Genomic DNA, 16,843 nt, shown 5'->3' on the forward strand with positions numbered 1-16,843 from the left:
AAACCTATGGCTATTCTTAACTTTATTTGAGCAAAACACTTTGTGATCCTAAGGCTGAAGACTAGTGACGATACATAGCCAATTAAATACCTTTAAATTGCTGTCCTATACATTTTACAGAAAGTAATTTCATTCTTTTGAAGTATGGTATTTTAAAAGTGTTAATTAGGATATTTGACAGATGTTCTGCATTTCTCATGCTTACATTTTCTAATAATGAATCAGCTATTTATCTCTGACTGATGGAACTGATAGCAGGGTAAATTAGTTGGAAGACTTATTGCATATTTACATACACATATATGTTACCGTAGTAACATATAACACACGCCAATCACAGTATTTATCACTGCAGTGTGCTCTTCATTTATTTGTGCTATGAATTCTTCTCAAAGCTGATTAATTCACAAAATAGCAGCCAGTGAATAGTTGTATCTGTTGCAGAAATCTGCACTTTATCACTTTAGTCATATGTTTCTAGCTATCAATAGTTTATATATTTATAAAAAAAAAAAACCCTCATTTCCAAAACAGTGCCCTGGTTTTGACAGAAGGGCCAGTGAGTATCTGCCTCACACAGCTGATTGGCAGGATTTTTACTGTCTATCAGGATCATGGTTTTCTGCCCTAGGCAAGTAAAATGGGCTCTTTTACACAGAAGTGAACACTGCTGAGCTGTCTTGATTTTTGAGGCAGCAGCTGCTAGCAGATGCTGAGGTTCTGTAGCTCAAACATATCTTGCATAAGGATGAGTTATGATCTTTGGTAGTCTTTAAAAAAACAAACAAAAACTAGTGTCTGTCTGAAATACTCCACACTAAAAAGCAGGAGCTTTCAGAATGTAGAGGAGCAGAGCTGTTTGCAAGGCTGCTTGCAAGTATGAGGCAGAGTACTTGGGGGCTCCTTGTGGAGTCTGATTTTATAAGGAAGTGCTGGAGATCTAGGAATGTAGAGGAAAAATGAGTTGTTCTGTGTTCAAAGTAATGTTTTTCCAGTGGTCTCCAAAGCTTGTTGGCTTTTATTCCTGCTTTGTTCCATCAGCACAGGGTTACCGGCAAATGCCAACCAGCCTTGGTGCCAGAATTACTGTTGAAGATCCAATAACTCAGGGATGTATAGAGCAAGACAACACAGTTTCAGTAAGGATAGGTAGTAAGGTCTAACAGCCAGTAATCAGGATCTGAAGTTTATTAGTCTGGGCTTCTCTGCATATAATTTATGCTCTGTCACACCATATGTGTCATCCCGCATGTTTATTGAGAAGCAAATGTCTGTGTAGAATTCATAATTGATTTTTATTAATATTGGCCAGCCCATGCTTCCATCCTGTACATGGAACTGGCATGCAAGCAATCTTGTGAAGAAAGAATATATGATCATCTGCAAGTGAGGTTTGTTTTGGCTCCTGCCAGTATGTTTTGCTGGCCTGTCAGCTTCAGTGTTTGTACATCCATCAGTTTGTAACAGCTGAGAGTTCTTCTCTTAGTTTTGTTAGTGGTGCTGAAATGATCATACTATTTCTGTCTAGTTAGACAGAGACATGTAGAGCACTTCTGAAATCACCTCATATTCAAACTTGTCCTGTTTTTGGATGAGTGACTTGATAGCAGTTTGCTACTGAAATGGAACAGGGCTTGGAAGCTGAAGGAACAATCTCTCCATATATGTTAGCTTCACAATCTTTGCATTTTGTATATTGCATCACATCGGCCTGGCCTACCTGCTTGTACACCTAGGAGTCATGTGTTTTCAGTTGCAGTGGTGCATGGAGGGAAAACCATAGCAAAATCCAAAATGAAGATTGTCCATTGTTGTATACATCTAAGGAAGATTTAGACAAATAGCAACGTTTTGGGTGCTGCTGTGATTCTGAAAATACAGCTAACTCCATAGTTACTGAGAAACATTTGTTTAAATGATAACATTTGTATCTATTCTCCAGTTGTTATTTTCTTTTTTAAAGACCAGTGTGAAATTTATGGATCACGATTCCCATATCATATTCATAGGTTAATACATCAAATATAACTAAGCTCATTACAACTTTGGTTTCTACTTCAGAGGCTTTCCACAGGATTATGAACATCTTGTTCACTTAGTGCATAAATTATATCATTGCATTGCACCATTAAGGGGATTTTCTGTTTCATACTGAGCAGGAGTGGGAATTGGAGTGATCCCTTTTTGTTTGTTCTATCTGAGAAGTTAGCTACTTGGCAGAAATGGCATGCTTTGAGGGATTTTGTAGGCAAGGCTGGCTACGATATTGGGGCTTGTATCATATTTCAGTGAACACTTAAAAACATAGCCAAAAGCTGGAAGGCCTTTTGATATAGGCTATCAGATTTTGAACACTGCCTCTTCTGTTGCAGGTCTTCAGCAGTTCTGGTTCAATATTCCCCTTCCAACTTCAACTATTCTGTGACTGTGTGGCCATCTGCATTTATTTAGTTTTTCTTTCAACTGAGCATTAATAACTAGTGTCCAATTTGAAGGAGAAATTTTTCAAACAGTAGAAAATAACAATATTTCCAATGTGTTCATTAAGCAATTGTATATGATTTCAGAATGTGCAAGGGGGGGAACAGTAATACCTGATGTCCTGAGAATTTGAACTCTTAATATTTAAGCTATAGAACAATGTTCATGTAGCATGTGCTTTTCCTGGTTATCTGGAAAGATATGAGCAATACAGGATGTAAAAGAAAAGTTTGTGCAAGAGAAAGCTTATACTTCTAAATGATATAGAAATTCCTGGTCCCACTTATGAAAGGAAGATAAAACTCTACTTGGGTTACATGAGGTAAGAAATGAGCAGAGTCACTGTTATGTGAATTTATAGAAGTATAGTGCATCCTTAAGCTTTTAAGAGTTCAATTGTAATTTTTTTTAGTCCTTTTGTTAATATAATTTTGTAAGTAGCAACAAACTGTGTATGTTTTTCACCATAGTGCTATGATAGAGGTTAACGTGTTGAATGATCTTGGTATAATTCAGTTCTCTGTATGCAGTTTCTGCCTGTGTATATTCCTTCAGAAGAAGAAAGAAAAAATCCAGCGTTGTATGCCAATAACGTCAGACGTGTAATGGCAGAGTAAGTATGTTGTAATATGGACTAAAAATAGATATGATTTTAATTTTAGGATCAAGAAAATGTGAAATCCAGTCAGTCTAGCTGCCTGCTTGCAAAGAAGCTATAGTCTGCAGTAGTGTGTACAAAACTTTTTATACAGCAGTTGCTTTCTTCTCTGAGGAGGCTAGGGAGCCACAAATACAGCAGGAATTGTAGGAGTTGGTATTGGGGTTTTGTTTGGTTTTTTAACATGTCTTCATCTAACAAGCCAGTTCTACTTGTTGCTGTGGGTCTAGGGAGAAAGCTCTAGTGGAATTTTATGAAAGTTAACGTAACTGAATTTCGTGGTATTGAGGTTGCATTTGAAGCTATGCTTTTTTTATTTTCCATGAGGTTAAGAATAGTTTCGTGTATTCATTGTTATTGTGTGGCTATTACAAATAGTAAAGCACGGGAAAACTGCTTCTATTGGAAATAGACCATTGATACAATGCAAAGTAATTAAATTGAAGGTTAACATGACGACACCTACAGCACTCGTCTATAATGTCCTCGTGTTTTTTATGAACCTCTCTTATTCATTCATTTTGTCCTTTTAGTATATCTTTCATTAGTCAATGTCCTTGTCAGTATCTTCAGAGAAACCCTCAGGTCTGTGACTCTTAGTAACTCTTGAAGGATTTAGGAATCTTTCTAACCCTACTTTTGAAACAGTTTGTGAAATCTTGATTTCCTCTGTGTAACTACTCTTCCCTTTCTGAGTCACCAGTTTCAACCAAAGGCCAGTTCGCAGATATGAACTGGTAATGCTTCTCCAGTTTATAAGCACAACTCAGCTCTGTGAGTTTCCTTGAGGATGTTGAGCCTATAATATAACAATAAATCAATACTCAATCCATTGTATGAAAGGACATTTCTCAGGAAAAAAAAAACATGTCTGTAAATCAACCTGTCTTTTAGGGTTGCAGTGGCCTCGAAGACTTTTATAGTTAATTTTAGACAGGCAGCTGGCACTGCATAATAGTGTTGTCCTTAAACTTTGGGTTCTCAAACCTTCATTCTGAACTGTAATCCAGTCAGATGACAGGGATTGTGTGGTATAAGGAGACATTTTGAAAGCCTACATAAGTTTACAACAACCAGCATGTTTGAAAACCTTCCCTCTTATGTGTGCACAGAAGAAGAGACATGATTTTCCTCATCCATTTATTTCTCCCTCCTACCTCTAAGAATCAGGCATTTGGGGTAACAGAAACTGGGTGCAGGTCTAAAGGGAGGACTGTCAGGATGGGGGGGTAGCAAATATGGCTTGCTTTGAGATGAAGAAGGGCTGTAGATTCTGTGTTGATATGAAAGGAAAATAAATGTGTATCAAAGTTCAGAATTTAACATGTAGAAAATAGAATAAAACAGAATGGATATTGTGGATTACTGTAAAACCAGTTAAAATGCAATAGCCAAAATTTATTTACGTCTGACCACTTACAGATGCTTACTTCTAGTGGTAGTTCTCCAGACTCTCCCATTTCATTCATGTGGCTCTTGGCCAGCTCAGATGCTGTCAGTCTGTTACTGCTGGAACTGTAGCAATTGCGGTTTCTAGCACCTCAGGTGTTATTTGGTGCTAGAATTGCACTATGCATTGCTGAACAAAGGACAATATTACTGCTTCTGTTAGACTTGTCTTTTCTGGAAGATTGGATTGGCAGTGTGGTGATTGCTTGGTGTCAGTGTACCATTTTTGTGCCAAGAGGTCACTTCAGGATCTGTTTAGATGTCTGCTTTCCCCTTCCTCCCAGTCATATTCTTCTGGAAGAAGAGTCTAATCCTACTGGATATTTTACAGCGGCAGAGGTGGCAGTCACAAATAATAAAGTACTTGTGAGTCTAGAACCAGTGTTGCAGCAAAACCTTGTGTCTTGCCCCTGATTTCAGGGAGAATTGATAGAACTTGCGGAGTGCAGCAGTTGAGATGATTTTGAGTCGTGAAATCTGTTTTCCTTCATAATTTTGTCTTTTGGACAGCTTCTCTTAAATACTGAATAAAGCACAGGATGTCTGATTCTTACATTGCTTCTGCTTGTTGACTCTATTGAAGGATTTTTGGGTCAGCCTTATTTTTTTTAGCTTCTCTGTGATGGGGTCACAGAAGATGAATTTACAGCTCACAACTTCTGCACATCTTTCAGTTGCAGTAACGGCTCTTTGCTTGCTACAGTGCTTAGTTGTAGTGACGTGATACCTTTTGTTCCAGTCCTTCTGGAGGATGAGTAAGATCCAAGCTGTAAAAGCTTTACAGCATCTATTAAAACCTAATTTCTTTCTAAAAGGGTTTCTTAATCTCACCTATGCAATTACCAGTATTTTAATGTCTGTGATCATCGACATTTTTTCTCACTGACAGATAGTTAAACTAGAATCATGTGCAGTCTTGTTACTGCTTCTCAGCTCACTGTTCTTCTGTTTCGGGGATTATCTGTATAATCGGAGCTGGTATTACTCATGCAGGGTAGCCACTGCTGTTGAGTAGTTACTCAAGGCTCGTCTTCCTTTGGATCATTTTCTTGTTCTGTGCAAAAGGTATGTGCTGGTTAGGTTAATCTGCTGTTGAAAGTATGGTCCCCTACTTTCTATAAATCCTGCATTTGATTTTCTCATGCAACCTATTTCGTTCAAGTGAGTCTGTCTTGTTTGGTCTTTCTGGGCTTGTTCTGATTACTACTCTATTCAGTTGATGTCCATCTCATTCTCAGCATGCTGTCAAGAATAGTGTTGACTCACTTTCAACTCACTGGAAATGTTGAGTGCTTTTAAATATAGCAATAGTCCATTCAGGTTCTCTCTTCAAAACAAATAGAATTTGGTGGTATCTTGAGTTATAATTCACTTTGTTCTTTTTTCTGTAACAAATTTCTGCAACCACCATGCTGTAGGTCACACCATGTAGATAAATGTTATGTTGGCTCACTTTTGTACGTTTTACTTAAAGCTGCAAAATCAACATTTTGGTCTTCCTGTGTGTGAGCTATTATCACCTTGTAGTGATGGGATTAAACGTGGATTGTTGTGATCTGTTTATTAATTTCATCACTTACTGTTGCTTGTAGGTATTTTCTCGTTAAGATTTACTGGAACTACAGTAGTGATATAAATTTGTCAGTGTGTAAGCCTGGGGCTTCAATCTCTGATTTTCTAGAATTAGGAGGGACAAATGATCTGACCTTGCCATCACAAGTATTTATTTATAAAAATTTCTCATTGATAAAGGAAGCATCTCTGCCACTGTTAAAGCATTGGAAACTACTTAGTTTTTTTCATGAGACATGTAATCTTAATTGTTTTCTTATATATTTATTACATATGACAGCTTTTTTTGCCTGTTGGCAATTTTACTATCCTCAGCTAGTAATGAGATATGTCATTCTTCATATTTATCTCTTTTTCTTTTTAAAGGGAAAGTAGGTAACTCTTCCACTGCCATTTTACAAAACAAAATTTGTTACCTTACTATGCATTAGAGATCAAATATATTTAAAAGGAGTATGTCAGTTGCTCAGCTTAGTTGTGTGTACTTAGCACTATTCATTTTGAATACAAATAAGCCAGTGGTAGTGCAGGCAGCTAAGTGAAAATCTGCACTGTAGGCTTTTTTGTGCAAGTCTGAAGTAACCTCACCCATAATTAGAGGTAAGCTGCTTAGGTAATTATACACAGGCCTGTTGGTCACTTAACATGTAAGCACAATTTTTTTGCTTCTGTTTTAGTTTCTCTTAGGGACTGTCTTCAAAATAGGGAAGAATATGGTTTAGATGGTACAGTTCAGGAAAAAATACAGTTAAAATATTGCAACTTTGTTCAGGTTTTTTCAATGCATGTTTCAGATGTTTAGACTGGAACCTGATGGAAGCTGGACATCTTTGCCCCTTTCTTTCTCAAAACTGTAAGCACCTCAGCAGAAGTTCTGTCAGCATCCCTGATCTGAGCATTTCGTTTCTCTGCTCTTTCTGGTGTTAGAACTTGGCATAGCTACGTACGCAACACTAGCCAGGGGTTTTGAGTTTCTTTTGTGGTGAGCCCAGAAAGGCAGACTTCCTGTAGAAAGATCAAAATGTCATAGTCTGGTTTGCATTTTTCTGATAACTTTGTTTTTCTTCTGCATTTACACAAACGTTTAAATGCATGCTTTTATATTTACAGTATATGCTCAAATCTATTAAAGTGCAGTGTGTTAGACATGGAACTTGAAAACATCTGTTTTATGTTTTCTGTGTCCAGTCCTTGCCAAGATCATTTCCCCTTTTTGGAGCATGTCATACTGTTAAAAGCAGTAACTCTTTATCAGTTTGACAAATGAATATTATAGTTTTGTTTATGTTTCTCAAAAGAGAAATGAATCCTTTTTTTCCAGCATGCTGGTGAAGGCAAAAGATATTACAAATAGCCTTCTGTGTCCATTTTATCTTGTCATCTTCTATTTAAGTCAAAATCAGGTCTTTTTTTTTCTTGCAGCCTCTGACAGTATCAGAGTATGATCTCTGTCACTATATGTGATATGGTAATGCCAGCTGCTGAAGAATAGCTTTAAAGATGTGGATTTTCAGTAGCTTACTGGTCTGTCTCATGGCTATTTGTTGTATTTTTGGTGGCCAGTTAGGTTTAGCATTGGAAAAACTGCTGTGCTCTGTGCCAATGCTTTCTGGTCATTTTGGTCATACCATCAAAGGCATGAGGATCAATATGAGCACAATTACTGAAGTGCTGGACTTGGAAAGCATCCATTTGTTTAGGTTTCAGGCCATATACAAAAATTGAGATGAGAACCACATTGTGCAGTCTTTGTTTCTGTGAAGGCTGTAAGTGTGGCACTTAGGCAGGCGTAGTTACTAAACAGAGTTAACTCTGTGCAGCTTCTTGCTAAGTTCATTCTCTCAAGGATGAAATATTTTTTTAAAGTTAAGTGCTATTTTTCAGCAGTCTGGTTTGAGCTAGAGTATTGAATGCTGACAACACAAAGAACTTGCTTCATTTTTACTCCTTGAAGATTTGTGATGTACAGACCTCCAAGACCAACATTACAGAATCCATTTTCTTAACACAGTGGATAAATGTAGCTGTTAGCAGCTTCCTTTTCTGTCTGAAAATTAAACCATCATGAGAGACTGTATTCTTGATGTGAACTCCAGACTCTTAGGCCTGGACCTTCGTTTGTTTGGAGAATGTACAAGTAATTCAGGGAGAGTAAAGGGGCTGTTTACCCTGGCCTTCCAAAACTAAATAGCTGAAAGCTCTTCAGCTTTGTGAAAGAAGAAAATAAAAAGTGGAGGGTTGTTGTGAAGGTCAGTGAAATCATGATGTTCTAGAAATGCACAGTAAGGAAAGAGAAAACACTCAGCAGTAGATCAGCTGGAAATAAATGGAAATACTCTTGAAAACATGTGAATGCTACAATTATGTACTATCAGATGCATTAGAGGACTTAATCAGAGATGGGATATATTGTAAAAAAATTGGTCCGTCAGTGATTCTACAGTACAGTGGTACAAATATTCTCTGGTTCAGGAAGTTGCTATACAGATGACTGTTGGAAGCTTGGGTTATTTGTCATAGAATCACAGAATATTTAGGGTTGGAAAGGACCTTTAGACCATCTAGTTCCAACCCCTCTGCCATGGACAGGAGCACCTCACACTAGACGATGTCACCCAAGGCTCTGTCCTGCCTGACCTTGAGCACTGCCAGGGATAGAGCATTCACCACTTCTTTGGGCAACCCATTCCAGTGCCTCACCACCCTTACAGTAAAGAATTTCTTCCTTATATCCAGTCTAAACCACCCCTGTTTAAGTTTCAACCTGTTACCCCTTGTCCTGTCATTGCAGTCCCCAGTGAAGAACCTCTCCCCCAGCATCCCTATGTGCCCCCTTCAGATACTGGAAAGCTGCTATGAGGTCTCCACGCAGCCTTCTCTTCTCCAGGCTGAACAGCCCCAACTTTCTCAGCCTGTCTTCATATGGGAGATGCTCCAGTCCCCTGATCATCCTTGTGGCCCTCCACCATGTCTTTTTCCAAAATACCTGATAGTGAAGTAGAATACCAAGTTTGATAGCCCTTTAATGTGTTCCACACCCTGAAAAGTTGACACCTGATTTAAAGGCTTTTTTTCTTTTTTTTTGTGAGTAGCCTGTGGAATATTTTCTAGATTAGTTTACTGATCTGCTCATTAACAGTGGAAAACATTTTGGAAATGTTTTTATTGAAGCATAGATTCAGAATGTCACAATATTGCCTGTACTGTTTTCTCTCACTTTGCATAGTATTGCAGTAGTCACATTCTGGTTTATGATCAAAATTTTGCATGCATAGTGGATTGGTATGCAGAATATGAGAGCATTGATGGTTTATTTTTATATTGTGACTGCACAAGTGTTAGACATAGGGAGTTGTTTGGTGTGAGAAGTCAGGCTATAACAAGTACAACTGTTGTGTGTGACAGATTGAGTATGCAGGAGGCTTTTGGGTTTTTGTTGGGTTTTGATTTGGTTTTATTTTTTTGAAGTGACTTCCTGACTTAGGAATTTCATGTGGTGTAATATCATGGAAGGTAAATAGCCAACATGTCAGGGAAGGTAGGGAAGGCAAAAAGTCTCCAGCTATGTCAAGATGGACATGCACATCTGGCCAAATAAAAATTGCTGAGCAGTAAAAAGGCTAGGCTTGGGTTAACTGACTGTGAAAGCAGGAGCAATATGAAGAAAACAGGAAAAAAGTGCTTGTAAATGAAGAGATGGGAAAAGCTGTTATGTTCCTAGTTTATTAAAAGCATTGGGTTGCACTTGCAATTTGCATCTCAAATTGAAATGATTTTTTTTCTCTAGCAGTTGAACTGAAGTAGAGAAAGATTGCCCTTGAGATAAGTTGGTTGCAGTCGCACTCAGGCTTTACAGTGAACTCTTAGTACACCAGTCTTTTTTCTAAGAAATTGAAAAATTAACAAGTGTTAGGACAAATATTGCACTTCAGATGTTCGCCAGCTTCAGTTTCTTCAGTATTCTCAGCTGAAATCAAGGTCATTTTGTGTTAAACTGGTAGCCCTCTACAGCTTGTGATTTATCATTTGAAGTGCCCATTGAACTCTTAATTTATCTGGCCTTGGTTGATCCTATGACAGGACTTTACTGTGAGCTGAAGTTTTCTCCCCCTTATTTGGGATTTTGAAAGTTTGGATGCATATAGAAACACGGTTTCAATTTATTTTGCTTTTTTTTGGAAGTCCAAATGCTGGAAAATTACCATCAGTGAGCAAAGGAAGATGCTTTTAACCTTCTCAAACCTGTTTTGTGTATGCGTTGACATCGGGCATGCATGTAGGCAGGCATTAATTGTAGTGGGAATTTTTCTGTACTGATAAGCACTTGAAGTCTGATCCAAATACATCTCATTCTGGAAGGGTTGCATACAGCTGTAAAAAGACGAAGTTTGGTTTTCCCCTTATGGTTTGCTTAAGATGATCCCTGCTTTTGTGTGGAATTTGTTCTCTATCATAAGCTTGGGTTTGATTGTTTGTTGGGGTTTGTTTCTGTGTTTGTTGTTAATTTGTGTTTGGCTAGGCTCCTTCAACATGTGTGTGGACCATTAATTTGGGTAAGCTATTTAAATCTGACATTGGTTCTGGGATGACAGTCAGTCAGGATTCTGCCCTCCCCCCTTAGGCTGAGCAGCCTGATCTTTCTTAGTCATCTTGCTTTTGATGTATTTGAAAAAGCTTCTAGCTTTTAGTTCCAACAAGTTACTGTTTCTTGCTTTGCCTTGCCACCTTATGACTATGTTTTAACTTGTCTGTTTTCCTTGAGAGAACATGTGGGGTTTGTTTAAAAAAGGGAGGTCTTTTGTTCTAATTGCCACCTTTAATCAGCTGCTGAATCTTACTGGATTTTTTTTGTCCTTTCAGGATCTTTTTTCAAGTGTCTTGTCACTTCTCCTTTTGTACCACAAACGAGCACTTTATCCTTTCAGTTTCTTTTTTAACTTATTTTTAACCAGTTTCTCCTTTTCTCTGTAGTTGCTCTAGGCTTCAGCTGATCACCTATAGGTTCCTCTATTTCTGATGTATGCTATGCCTTAAAATCTGATGAAATCTAGTGTAATGTGCCTGACTGGACAAGATCTTTAGTTGTTACCACATTCTGTAAGCCACTGTGGATGGAAGACCTTATAGTGTGTCTTTGCTGCCTTAGGAGTTCAGCTACTTCACTGACAGTTTACAGGGAACTTTATAAGAATGATCTAGTCCACACAGAGTACAAGAGAAGGGACTAGGAAATAATCTTAACTAGCAAGATAGACACTTCTTGTTTCATCCCCTTTTTCCAGAGAAAATTAGTATTATACAACACAAAATCAGTGATGTCATATTGTATGATACAACACTATATTGAATACCCTATTACATAATAATTGACAAGACCTGCAATACCTGATCTCAAAGTCAGGTTGAACTTGGATTTAAATACCTGCAGCATGGGGAGTTCATCCGGATTTTTGTTCTGGTTTCAGCTGTAACAGTTATTTTTCTTCTAGTAGCTGGTGCAGGGCTCTGTTTTGGCTTTAGCCTGAGAGCAATGCTGATAACACATGGATGTTTTAGTTATTGCAAATTAGCACTTACCCTGATGAAGGACTTTTCAATCTCTCACGCTCTGCCAGTGAAGACAGACACAAGAAGCTGAGAAGAAGCAGAGGCAGGACACCTGACCCAAACTAGCCAAAGGGGTATTCCATACCACAGCACATCATGCCCAGTATATAAAGTGGGGTAGTTCCTTGGAAGGCCCAGATCGCTGCTCAGGTCAGGCTGGGTATTGGTTAGCGGGTAGTGAGCAATTGCATTGTGTTTTCTGAGCTTTCATTTGTTCTCGTGTTGTTTCCTATTATTGCTGTTACTGTTGGTATTCTTTGTATCATCACTATATTTTAGTTGAGTTATTAAGCTGTTCTTCAGTTATTCAACCCATTGATTTTGCATTCTTCTGATTCTCTCCTCCCCATCCCTCCATTCCACCCTGGAGGGAGGCAAACTAGAGGAGTGTGAGCACGTGGCTGTGTGGTGCTGGTTTTAAACCACAGCGGTTTTACACAACATTCACTACTATGCTAACCATAAATTGGTATCACAATAATATCTTGTCCATTCCATTAAGATGGTTTACTGATTCACAACTGTTGCTAGAACACTGTTAGGTAGGACTAGAATAATGAAGCAGGAACAGATAAAAAAGTGAAAAATTTGAAGGAACTGACTTTAATTGCTTACAGTCACCTGTATGAGGCAATCTAGCCTTAAGCAGTTTTCAGGGTTTTAAGACGCCTGTACCTGTATCTTTTTGGTTTAATTGGCTTTTTCTATTTGTTCCTTTCTGTTTGTTGTTTCTTCTTGCAAGGGAGAAGCTGTTCATCCAAAATCACTGTGCTGTATGTCCTTGGTTTATTCATAAATAGCTTAAAAAAAAGTAGCTGTGGCAGTGCTCAAGGCTAGGTTGGACATGACTTTGAGCAACCTGGTCTAGTGAAATGTGTCCCTGCCCTTGGCAGGAGGTTGAAACCAGATGATCTTTAAGTCCCTTCCAATTCAAACCATTCTATGACTCTGCAATTGTTTGATTTAATTATTTAACATATTTGGTACTTTGGGAGTTGCATATATATTAGTGACCTGTTCTTCCTGAATATTTGACTTTCTCAGCCTTGGAGAGAAGAGAGAAACCCTAATCGGTAGTTTTAATGTTAAGTGCATGTTTTAATGTATATTAGAAGTCCTGAAGTTTGACAATTAGTTAATGGATAAAAGAGAACTGGCTTATGTTGTTTACATTGACACTCAAAGGTCTTATAATAAGATCCTGGGAAAGAGGCTACTTAACATAAATTAAGTGGTTATTGCATGAAAGGTAACTTCCATTACAGGCCAAAATGTCCATAATAAAGTGTAAAATTGAATATAGGGTTTTCATCAAAGCCAAAACAAATGTGGCATTTAGGGGTTTGTATCAGTCTTGCCATTACTGTATAGTAGCTTCAGAGATGGAAAAAGGTGGTTGTAGTAAGGTAGAGAACTTGTAGATAGAAAGAATAAAGGGAAATCAAGAAAAGTGGTGAAGGCTTCATCAAACTGCTAGTTGGTGCTGCTATTAATAAAGAACATCAAGTTAGAAGAAAAGGAAAAATGAATACTTCAGTGTTTGGTATATGAAAGCTTGGGAGTTCAGTGTTTTTCTTCTACCCTTATGCCATACACTTAAAAATCTTGTGTTTCCTTGGAGTTTACTTGCTTTTATACTTTTATGTTCTAGCCACTCTTTATAGAGAAATTTTGTCTATTGTGTAATTTTAGTATTACCTGAAGGGTATAGTTGTCCTGCTCAGGTGATTATTGATTTATTAATGTTAGTGTAATATTAATATAAATATTTATTAATAAATATAGGGGGATTGTTCTGAGTGTGTAATTTTGAAAACCTTGTTATTCACTTCCATGAAAATATTAAGGAATCTGAAAGTCTTTGAACTGCCTTTTTTTTTTCCCTTGTGTTCTTTTATATTTTCATGTATTTCTAAAGCAGAAATAAATGTTCTGTAATGGCTAGAGTACCATATTTCATTCTTTGTATGTGAACCTTCTTTTATGGGCTCTTCATTATGATTCTTCAGAATAAAAAGCACAATTATTACAGGATTTCTTTCTTTAAAAAGTGATGATTCTGCTTAGTTTTTTTTCAGCTTATCCTGCTTACCGTGTTTCTTTGGTTTGTTCAAGGGCACTGGGAGTTTCAGTGACAGACTATACATTTGAAGACTGTCAGTTAGCTTTGGCTGAAGGACAACTTCGTCTGCCTTCGGACACGTGTCTTTTAGAATTTGCAAAACTTGTAAGAAGCCTTGGGTGAGCATATACGATATTTATATGTAAGATGCATCTTTATTATGTATTTATGTTTATATAGTTTTTCTCTTCATATAACAATACTGCATTATGGATATATATGGAATGTCTTTCTATTACAATCGGGGAAACACTAATGCAAAATTAAACCAATACTGATCTCCACTTACAACTGCCACCCCTAGATCCTCGTGAGTAACATAGGCCATAACATTTTATTTCCACAGTCTGTCAAGTGAGCAGAGTGTGTCTGAAGTGTTCATTCCTGAACAAATATCAAAGACACTTCCTGAAGAGTGGAATACTGTGGGATTCCTGATATTTGATATAGTTAAGTCAGTTGCCCTTTCCTGTGACACAGTGAAAAGAGAGCAGTGCTGCCGTATGAGTCTTGTGACTGGAGTAACATTATAATAGTGAGGGCAGAGGGGTCACCCTTTCTCAAGAAGCACAAAGCAGTGGTTGATCTTTTGAGTAGATCACTGCTAAATGGACTAATTAAACTGTAGGTTAGGGTGTGTAGCCTGGCTCCTCTGTTCTCATTGTGTCAGTTCCCTCTGGCTTTGCCTTTCATAAAAGGTTCTGCAAACAGTGAAAAGTTCACATAAGCCAAGTATTAGATTGCTATTTTCCAACTTTTCTCCTGTTTCTCCACTAACTGAATTTACAGCCTCATCCTATTAATTGCTTTAATATACAAACAACCTTTTCCATTTTTTTGTCTCCTCACCTGAAAGTAGCAAGCACAGTTTCATGGTTTCATTCTTACTTTATTTCCTTTCATTCATTTTTCTTTCATTTTCCATCCTGTGTACATAAATGGAAAAAAAAAAAGAAGAGATATCTATTGGAGAAAAGTAATGTAGCTCAGCATATATTAATCATTCTGGTGACAAACATACTGTAATTTGCTGTCAGGACCTTAATACAATAAGACTTCTAGTAGAACAGGAGAAACTTCTAAGGGAAAGCAAAGATTCTTGCTTTGTTCCAAAGGCTCTGAATTTGCAGTACTAAGAAAAAAAGCAAAAAAAAACCATAGCAAACAACCCAAACACCCCTGTCTCTTCTTATGCAGTCGGTAATCCTGGGATTCAGTTTAATCCTCTTGTTAAATTGTCTGGCTTCTGTTTGCTCAATTTAAAGCTGTTCTTTCAAATTATGCTTTTCTGTGTTTTTGTTTTGGCCTCCAAAAAAAATGGCGTGCATTTGTGAGGTTTCCCACAACCCAAAATTTCTCTGTCTGGTTTGAGTAATTGTACATTGGTAAAATATTATCTTGTCTTGATTCGGGTATGTGCCAGTAAAAGGGCTATTATGATGGTGCTTTCCTGGCACAATTAGGTGAAGATTGTAATAAGACTTCATTTCTAATGCACATTTGATAATGATGCAGTCATTTTGCTGCCTATTCAAAGGTTTTGAGGCCAGGGAGGCATTAAGATCATCCATTCACATCCCTAAATAACTAAAACAATAAATTTTATCCAATGGATTATGCATCTAGTCTTAATCCTTGTTTTTAAGCAATAACGTACTTTCAAGGTAACATCCAGTTTTAAATGCAAGGGTTCTATAGTAAGGCAAATCCAGACTTGGTTATGTTTTAGGTTCTTTAAAATCAAGTTATACCTGAGTTTGCTACATTGGATAGTTATTTCTGTTCTCATTGTGTATCTACAGAATTCATTAACATTGCTTGTAAAATTTGCTTGCTCTGTGCTCAGCTGGATGGGGTCCAATCCAGAAGCCATGCAGCCACAGCAGCAAGTTCTCATGCTTCATCTGATTAAAATCTTGGGCTCTGTTAACACAGCTGTACAGCTGCTGTGTCACAGCTGGCTGAAACTCAGCTGTCTCCTGCTGAGCCCTGTGGTAAAATGACTGCTGTACCGATGAGATCAATTGATCATAGTCTCATCTTCTCAGATTCTGTGTTTGTTAGTCTTCAGGCACTTATGCTTCTGTTGAGCCTGGTAATCTGTGTCTGGACAATATGCTGATCACTATGCTGTATGTAGTCTTTATTGTAGCTTTTATACATTGTAAATCTGCTTCATTTGGTTGTTTATTTCACAATTAATTACCCCACTGTTTAAAGTGATCGTCTACTTTGACTGGATCTATTACCATTTTTGAGACATTGAGGCTTGTTTGGACTTTGCATCTTATGAAAGACTTCTTCAGATATCTTCTCATTCAGAAAATGTTAATACAGTATAATTAGGTCTCATCTCTGTATTTTGTCTTTAACAATGGGCAGCAATTTATTTTGGAGTTCTTTTTGGATCCTTAATTACTTCCTTTGCTTTCTTGAGCCTGAGTGTTCAAAGATCTATAACAAGAGTAAGCCTCTGGAGGATGTTGTCCATCTGTATTCATGATAAGATCAATACTGTCCCTTACAGGAGGTGATCACAGATCAGACATAACAGCAAATACCAACCATGATAGTCCCTGCCCTGTGGATCAAGGCAGGGTTTTCCAGAGTATTTGTAAGGTCAGTTTTGCAGCTGTTCAGTATCCTTTCTCTGTTATGAAAAGAAGTAGCATGGAACTACACCAGTGTACATAGAACTGAATGCATTGTGCTTTTCTGGCTTAGGGCATCTTTGAGCTTGCAGCTTACAGTTACTAGCTACAGGATCCAGCTGTTCTTATGTAACTTCCAGCTCTGAGAGACACTAGAAAGCTTTTGGTAGGTTCTCAGCATGCAAGAAAGGCGTTTGTTTTCAAATAGTCAAATGCAGCTAAAACTAGCTTTAAGGAGGTAAGACATCTCCCTGGCTAAAAATAGTGGTAATTATGCTGAAAATACCCTACCTTCAGGTTTTC

The 16,843-nt window shown here is 37.7% G+C and overlaps 1 protein-coding gene across 1 annotated transcript in view; it reads left to right on the forward strand.

Annotated features, from left to right (window-relative positions):
* LPCAT1 (lysophosphatidylcholine acyltransferase 1) overlaps positions 1-16,843 on the forward strand; it is a 57,766-nt gene that overhangs the window by 29,555 nt on the left and 11,368 nt on the right. Inside the window, exons 9-10 of the mRNA XM_005153409.3 lie at positions 3,012-3,094; positions 13,883-14,008. Of these exons, the coding sequence (XP_005153466.1) occupies positions 3,012-3,094; positions 13,883-14,008 (209 nt within the window). The remainder of the gene's footprint in view (positions 1-3,011; positions 3,095-13,882; positions 14,009-16,843) is intronic.

This window comes from Melopsittacus undulatus, chromosome 1 (assembly GCF_012275295.1).
Source record: "Melopsittacus undulatus isolate bMelUnd1 chromosome 1, bMelUnd1.mat.Z, whole genome shotgun sequence".
NCBI lineage: Eukaryota > Metazoa > Chordata > Aves > Psittaciformes > Psittaculidae > Melopsittacus > Melopsittacus undulatus.